The sequence below is a fragment of the Olea europaea genome, chromosome 1 (assembly GCF_002742605.1).
Source record: "Olea europaea var. sylvestris chromosome 1, O_europaea_v1, whole genome shotgun sequence".
Classification (NCBI taxonomy): domain Eukaryota; kingdom Viridiplantae; phylum Streptophyta; class Magnoliopsida; order Lamiales; family Oleaceae; genus Olea; species Olea europaea.
In genome coordinates, this window is record NC_036237.1 from 10,761,299 (window position 1) to 10,770,217 (window position 8,919).

The 8,919-nt window shown below is 35.3% G+C and overlaps 1 protein-coding gene across 1 annotated transcript; it reads right to left on the reverse strand.

The window, feature by feature from the left end:
* Positions 1-662: 662 nt before the first annotated feature.
* LOC111393820 (WD repeat-containing protein 44-like) lies at positions 663-5,339 on the reverse strand. Its single transcript, XM_023019542.1, has 9 exons — positions 5,015-5,339; positions 3,277-4,535; positions 3,099-3,189; positions 2,827-2,984; positions 2,539-2,590; positions 2,214-2,293; positions 2,001-2,094; positions 1,131-1,878; positions 663-1,044 (listed from the first exon to the last, which is right to left on the reverse strand). Exons 2-8 carry the CDS (start codon positions 4,435-4,437, stop codon positions 1,367-1,369), a joined length of 2,148 nt encoding a protein of 715 aa, XP_022875310.1. The 5' UTR covers positions 4,438-4,535; positions 5,015-5,339; the 3' UTR covers positions 663-1,044; positions 1,131-1,366.
* Positions 5,340-8,919: the final 3,580 nt, after the last annotated feature.

Consider the following 8,919-nt stretch of genomic DNA (forward strand, 5'->3'; position numbering starts at 1 on the left):
TTTTTTTTTGGCCCCCCCCCCCCCCCCCGCCCAAAGACAGGGTGAAGTCAATGATCAAAGAAGCTAGTCGATGAATTAAGCATGGCTGTGGCGTCTTATTTGCAGAGTTTACATATATTACTGATGCATATTACCAGTGAAAAGAACTGGATATGTTGTTCTTTCTTTACACCTGTTTGGAAATTTGACCTTATTGAATGTAATCTCTTCGTAAAGGATGTTGTCTCTGTTTTGAATGTCAACTTATTAAGCCTTACATTACATATCAGCAACAAAAGCTTTTCTTTACAGAACTAATAATCATAAGAAGAAGAAAACGCTACGCCTACTGTAATCAATCCAGAGGAAAATAGCTCACTCCCAAGCCACGGTTAACAAACTTTGTTTTGTACATGCCATGCTTCACGCAGTATAGTTTAGACCAGAAAATATCCTAGTGGTTACTCTAACACAAGGGAGCTTGTTTGGCTAAGCTTAAAAATAATTTAAATTACATTTACCGTTACTTGGTTTCCGAACATATTTAAATAAGTTTGTTTTCACTTGCTTTTAAGCAACAAAAGCATGCTTGGAAAGTGTTTGGAGACAGTAGAAATTATAAATAGATAAAATTGAGTGGTGAAATAATGAGTAGCGCCCGTGGTTCTCTCAAAATGTGTGAATAAAAAGTAAATCGGGTATTCTTATAAACATGAGCCAAACATACTCAAAGTTGCTTCTCTTACTTTACTGTCTATACTTTTTTTCAACTTCGATAAAGAAAAATTTATTTTCAAACAAGTAACCTTATAAGCTCAGCCAAACATGCTACAAAGGTCAGACAAAAAATCAATCAGACCAGCCAACATGCCACGAGAAAACGTTCTCCACCATTTTCCTCAAAATAAATTGGGGCCACTGGCCGGGCACTCCTCTGTTCCACTGTGATGACTGATAACCAAGTGAAAGATGTTATACAAAGATACATGGGACCCTTCATAAAGCTGCATAATACAGAAATGCATCTCGTATTGGCCGCTCTTCGCGTGTAAATCCATTTCTTTTCTGGTCCAACAGAAACAGACTTCGTGAATAAACAAATCGAGGGATTGTTGAATTGAGCGAAGTAACCAACTGAAAATAGTGCATACCTTAGTTTTTAATCAGCTGCTGGATTACAAACTTCATCGACTCAACTTGGACACTGGATGACTAGTCCTCCACGTTGATACAGCAATGTTGATGGTTTTGGGTCGGGTAAACAAATTTAACCCTTTAAAATCAACTTTCTGTGCAATGAACTTGCTGCACTTGACCAAATTGATAGATAAACAGAGGACCATAAAAATAGATCATATCCGATTTCTGCAGTGATCCTGCACTCATATTAATGGGGGGTCGGTAAACCATAATTGTAGAACGATCTAATCCGTCCATCCCTTCCTGCAGTAACAATCACTAGACCCCAGGCATGCGAAGTGGATGAACTCTGGCAAGAAGTCTTGAAAAGTTTGTATTGAGATTTACACATTTGATACAGCCCAGTACGGAGACTAGACGTGGGTAGCTTTTCCTCAGGCCAAGTTGCAGATCCCTTGGGGCTGGAGTCCAAGATAAAATCTTGGCCCAAAGAGAAATGAGTTGATAACTTAGTTAAACTCTCCTCGAGTTTGCTCGATTTGAATCTGTCCTCCAAGTTCCCTATCTTTAAGCCAGACCAAGGTATTGCCACAGAGGCGTCAGACGAGAAACACTCGAATGATCTAATGGGTTGCGAAGCAGAACATGATTCCTGATTATAGTTCCAGATGTAAACATTAGAATCCTCGGCCAGCGAGATAATGTGCTTTCCACTTGAGGTGAATGAAGCAGAAATCTGGTTCCCAGCACCGCCTAGGCCTATAGACAGAGCCAGGGTATTAATCTAAAAAAATAGAAAGATAAGGGAGGACTAATAAAATTCACCAGAGCCCAAATCATATTATTCCTTGAGGATATGCAATGAAGCACTAGTTGCTTACCTTTGTATCTCCCAATCACATTCATCCCGCTAAGAATTCTGATTTGTGAATCAGCACATGTGACCAACACTTTGCTCCAGTCTTGTGGGACAAACTGCATTCATGGGGCATCATATAAGAATCGAGTTGGATCAAAATAAAGGTTTTACTCTCGTTGCACTGTACTTATAGCTTCTCATTAAAATAGAAGGGTGATAGGCAACTGATGGTAACCTGAAATCCAGTTATCCTTTTGCTTGCCGATTTCTTTTTACTGGTCAAGCACATCTGCTCTTCCAATTGGAAGTGATTACCTTACAAAGAGAGAAGTCAAAATCAATAATCAATGTTTAGTGCCTACTAGTGAGTTTAAATTTCAATGCTAAATTATGGCATAATAGTAAGAGAATCATCTGGACTTCACGAGCAAAATCAAAACCTTCAAATATTACAGAGGGATAAATAAACCATAAAGTTGCATGGCATCATAAGACTTAAGAGCGATTGACCACTATTTTAAGCCACAATACATAATAATCTATAAATCTCTACAAATTACCTGATATACTAAAAAAGCGACACATGCCTGTGATAGAGCCAATAATACCACCCTATACAACAAAAAGAGAATTATTCCATTAGTATGTCTTATAAATTTATGAATCCATAGTTTCAATAAAATACTGAGGCATGTTTGATTATACGGATCGGCGACAACTCAACAGTATTAAAAAAATAAAAAAATAAAAATGAAGAAGAAGAAGTTAAAATCTTATCCATTGTCGTCTTCAATCCTATTTGAATACTGTATCATAATTATCTGTAAAAGGATAGACAATCAACAGACCTGCCCATCAGGCCTATAAGAAACAGCAGTAACTATGTCTCTTATTTCAGTCCAGTTGATAACTTGATAACCGCTGATTGTCCAAATCCGAACTTTTCCATCAATTGAACCACTGATGAAGTAATCATCATTCACAGGGTTAAATTGAACGCAGGTTACTGCATACAATTAAATTCATTTTTAGCAAAAGGAATCAGTATGTCAAGACATTGATATAATGTTTTTTCACAAGCCAAATCCTATCAAATCACTATATGCAACTGGTTACACACCATAATCACTATGCAGAAAGACCTTGAGACACTGCTCATATCCAACCCGCCACAAACGAACAGTTTTATCAATTGATGAAGAAAGCAGACACTGCAAGAAAACTTAGTTATATATAATACCATTCATTCCCAGGCAATTTCAAAAGAAAACCTACTTGATTGCATGTCGAAAACTCACATTAGTTTTCGACCAAGAAAGATCCACAATGTCTCCAGTGTGACCTACAAATATGTGCAATGGCTTCTCCAAAATCCGGAAAACCTTTGGAGGAAAGATGATACATGCCGAGTCTTTTGGTTTCCTTAAACTCTTCAATTTGTTGGTTTTATATTCTTCCTTCATGAGAGGTTCCAATTCAGAAAGATGGTTCACCGAGAAGTAAATGCAAGATTGATCTACATCTGGAATATCAGTATCGCTTGATCTGTCATCTTCCACCACTTGCCAAATTCGCACAATTTTATCTTCACCAGCACTAGCCAGGTATTGTCCGTCGAGACTAAATTTTATAGTAAGGATTGACCCTTCATGAGCCTTGATATCTTGTCCAGTGACAAGTGCAGAGAGTTCTTTCAACATTTTCCGTTTATGCCGAACTCTAACTCTCTGAACCTTGGTCCCCTGAACTCGACTAGGGCAATTGGATCTAGGATTATCAGCTCTCCCATTCCCACTCATCATGAGTGTCAAGGAACGGAATCTACTCAACCAGCGAACTTTTACTTTATTTATTATTTTCGAAATATTTCCATTGATCTCAAATTCTTTCTCCCGAAGTTGCTGAACTGAATTAGTCAGTCGAGTAATGTTGTCAAACTCTTTGGATATCAACACTTGGTCCAACCCTGCAACTCCAACAGCTCTCCGTTTGTCATCCTCCACCAAATTATCAACATCACACTCGCGTCCATCATTTAAATTCATGTTTCTACAAATAAAATTTTCACTTGGAGCCACTTCTCTTACTAAATCCAAAACACCAGTGGACCAACTTGATACACAAGAATGACTAGAAGAAAATTCATCTTCAAAAATTGAATTTCTTAGAACGGACTCACTACTTTCCATTATTCTATCAATATCTTCCCTAAACACGCCACATTTACCATTATTATGTACATCAAAGGAATTGTTTCCTTCTAACCTATCTAAGCTCAATTCCATCCGTCTAATGAATTTCCTACGACGCTCCCTAACACTTTGAGGACTCCCAATCCACAAATCATATTCACAATTATTAGCCCCAGCATTATCAGAATCAGACTGGGAAGCTGATGCAATGTGCTCTGATGCATCAAAGAATCGAAATTCTTTATCCTCGTCACTGAAGCTACCCATGATTTCTCGGGCTCAACCCATAAAAAACAGAAACCCTGCGTCCCGAAACTCGGAAGTACTAGGCAATGCTGAAGTGGTTATCCAGTCCAATATAAACCCTTCATTGAAAACGGAAACACGTGTAAGGTCAAGAAAGAAATAGTAGAGTACACAAAACATAAGCCCAAGAACCAAGGTTAAAGTAAAACAATATATAACAATTAAAAACTCCAGTATTCCAGCTAAAACATAAACAATAGAAGTTCCGACATGGATCCCGATTCAGTCCCATTGAATCTGGTTCTCATTTAACACAATAGAAAGCAAATATTATTTTCCTCGAACTATATAATACGCATTAAAAAAAATTAACCACTCTTCTATCACCAGAATTGGGCAAAATCCAAGTAAATTTAGCACAAACAAATGGCAAAGCCAATGTCAGAAAAACGACTTTACGGGCTCTCGAGATGCAAAATTGATACATTTCAGTCAACGAAAAGAATATGAAAAAGAATATCATCAAAATATAAGCAAAATTCAGGTTGATAAAAAAATTAAATAACAAATTGAAAGAAATATAATATTTTTTTCTCACATGGGCTTGATTTAATATTAAGAGATTGAAGAAGATCGTAAGGTATGAAATCGCAGGGTTTCCTTTTGGCGTCCCCCTCTCTCTGGAGAGGAAGCAAAGAAGTGGAGTGCCCATTAAAAAATATAGGCAAAGATCGAGAAACAGTAAATTAATGGAGAGGAAATGAGGTTAAAAATTCGGAATGAAAAGGAGAAATTGAATTGAAATGCAAAAAAGATAAAAATTCCTTGATATCCGTGAATTGATGGACCGATAAACGAGATTTTGAGATTTTCTTGCGAGGGACTGGTCACTTTGTACGTAATAGTATTGCTCTCCTCTACTCATCCCCCCCCCCCCCCCGTTCTTTCATTTTACCTAATTATCCTTTTACTACTACATTTTTCACTCGCTCATTTCGTTATCTCTTGCTACCAAACACCTTTTGTTTTATATGTATAAAAGTTAAATTCCAACCTTAAAGATCCTCACTGTCTTGTCCCTAGAGTTTTGCGAGGGAGATAAATCGTGGGATGTGTCCTATCAAGTCAGGGAACAAGAGCTGTATGTACACTGCGTCTACAAGGAGTCCAATTTCATGTCTCAAGAATCGAACTCCCACACTGCGGCTGCCAGTAAGTCGTGAGATAACCTCGCTCATATCCTTTGCACCACTGGACCATGTTCCGAAAGCACCTTTTGTTTTATATGTATGTACTAGCATTAAGGAGTGTATTTGAGTTTTTTTTTTTTTTAATTGAAGATGTATTTTTGAAATAGTAGATTGATAGAAAGTATATGATTAAAAAATAAGAATTTTTATTTTATTTTATGTGTAATATTATTTTATTGAATTATTTATAATTGAAAAGAAGGGAAAGAAATACATTTTGAAAATAATGGAAATCAAGCAAGGGCTAAATGTGTAAGAAATAAAGAAGCAACCCATGTTTGGTATCCATTGTTTTAAAACTATTTTTGCTACAGATAATCACCCGTCCACGTAATAAAATATTTTGTATGTAAATTCAAAATTTTTTCTTATTTTTTAACTAAATATTCTCCTAAAAATGTTATTCAAAACTCTTTCTTTTTCTTTTCTTTTTTTCCTTTTAGATGATGGTCCCCCAAATAGGCGCGAAATTAGAATGCTAGTGAATAGCTCGGAATTGATGCATGATTGACCATTAAGCCCCCGTTTATTTCTCATTATTTGCGTATTAAAATAAAAAATATGACTATTATTCATCATATCAAGTCATCATATTTGACTTTTTATCTCTTGTGTGGGGTCTATAACAACTATATTTTTCATTCTCATTTTTACATTAATGTGTATCAAACGGCGCCTAAATAGACTCTACATTCATTAAGAAGTCATTTCTACTTAGTAGATTTACAATAGGAGACCTTTTGCCAAATTTTAGGAAAAATTGCAGCTGAGGTCCCAAACCTTTCAAATAATTGCAGACTTTTCCTAACTTTTCAATTGTGGCAGTCGTCACCCCAAACCTTTCAAATGGTTATAGCCGAGGCCCCAACGGACGATTTCCATCTAATTTGGCGTTAGTTGACCAAAAAAATTAATTTTAACCACCTTCTAATCAATTTTAGAAGAACAAAATAGTAACTTTCCATTTACTATATTAAAATAAGTTAAAAAATTAAATTAGAAAAAGCAAAAAAGAAAAACATAAAAGCTGTAAATCTTCATCTTTCCCACCGACCACCTGCCACCTTCCCTGGCCACTGCCATGGCCGGATCTCTCTCCTCTCTCTTTTCCCTCCCTTTTCCCACCATTTTGATCTCCAACAAGGGACTACATACGGGCTGGAGTTAACGTACGAGGCGAGATCTATAGCCGATGCCCTCTAGATCTGATTATTATAAGAGGATCCAAATCTGATTATTATAAGAGGTTACTATTTTGTGGGATTTCACAATTATAAGACGAAAATTAGGCACCCAATGATGAACAAACAATACCAACCTTTGGATCCTGTTCAAGTTACGAGGATTTGGTTTACAAAGGCTGTGCAAATCAAGATTTCCAAGATTTCAATGGGATTTTCAAGCAAACGCTTAAAATTCTCTTCGACACATTAATCTCCCAATCTCCACAGCAAAATTTTACAAAGCCACATCCGAAGACAGCCAATTCGCCATTAATGGGCTCTTTCAATGAATAGGCGATCTCTCAAATTCCAACTGCGTGAAAAAAGCCTCTGAAATATCCGAAAAGTTTTGTGGTCACTCCATTGCTATTAGAGTACAACTAAACGGATGTTATTTGAGATATGAAATTGCTAGATTTAGGCAAGTGAGTGGGATTGAGTTGCTGTACAAGTTTTGTGGTTCATTTCGACATTCTATTATTTTATGAGAAAAATTTAAAAGTGCTAATTTGCCCTTTTAAAATTGATTAGAAGGTGGTCAAAATTAACTTTTTTGGTCAACTAACACCAAATTGGATGGAAATCGTCCGTTGGAGCCTCAGCTGCAACGATTTGAAAAGTTTAGGGTGACGGTTGCAACGATTGAAAGGTTAGGGAAAAGTCTGGAACTGTTTGAAAGGTTTGGAGCCTCAACTACAATTTTTTCCAAATTTTATGTTATATATTGAATCATTGATTATGCTCCTGTTTGATCTCATTCTTTCGAAAAGAAAAAATACATTTTTAAACAGTATTTTGATATCATTTCAATCACACCTTTTTCAATAAATAATATTATACACAAAATGAAAAAAAAATCATATTTTTTAATAACACATTTTTTATCAATATATTATTCAAAAATACATTCTTATAAAAAAAATATAATAATAAAATGGGGCTCAAACCAGGGCTATATAAGGGAGACCGAATTTTGATAATTTGTATAAATATTTTTGTCAAGAAGAGAAAATGCAATTATTGAACATTCAATTCAATACAATCGCTACACATAAACCTAGTTATTTCACGTCTCAAAAACTAAATTGAACCACATCGATCAACCCACGTGAATCCCAATTCAATATATGCGTGCCCGTGCCAGTAAGTTGTCAGCTGGGATGGAATGCTCGTGCTTGCTCTCTGCTAATAGAAGTCAAAGTGTCAAACCCTAAAATTTTGACTCGGAATATTCATTTTAATGGTTGGCTAGCTAGATTCTTCAATAAGACTAAACCATAATGATTTTCCTTTTGAGCGTGGAGAAAAATTCTTTAAAATTTTCCACCACTAACCATCATACACATGTCAAATTTCGTTGTTTAGTACTCTTCAATCTTGATTTTAATTAGATTAATTATGACCAATTTCACTTACGGAAAACGATAACATGACAATTAATAAATGATGATTATTACGCATAAATGTTAATTGCTAACATGAAAAAAGCACGATTTCGTTATAATAAGTCTTTGTTTGTCAATCATTCTATCACATTCTATAACGCCATTTTTTTTTACAGAATTCATTTTCAACTACACATTCTTTATTAAAATAATATTGCACATAAATAAAAAATTATTCCTTCTTTTTTAACCACACATTTCAAGATCAATCACTATTTCACGATACACTTTTTGAAATTAAAGGGGCACAAACAGACCCTAAATAACATGCATAATTTATTGACATGTAAATCATTGATTTTCATTAATTTAAATGACGACATTAGATTACATTACAAAGAGGCCCTAAATAACATGCATAATTTATTGACTTGTAAATCATTGATTTTCATTAATTTAAATGACGACATTAGATTACATTACGTGATTGAATAAAATTGAATTACAATTACCTAATTGAAATAGAGTGATCGTGATACGTGAATGGAAGTTACTCATTTATTGAGCTCGACAATAGATTGCAATGGTCGTAATCATTTGTATTAGTTTAGTATAAATTTTTTTTTTCCCTGTTTTTCCCTAACT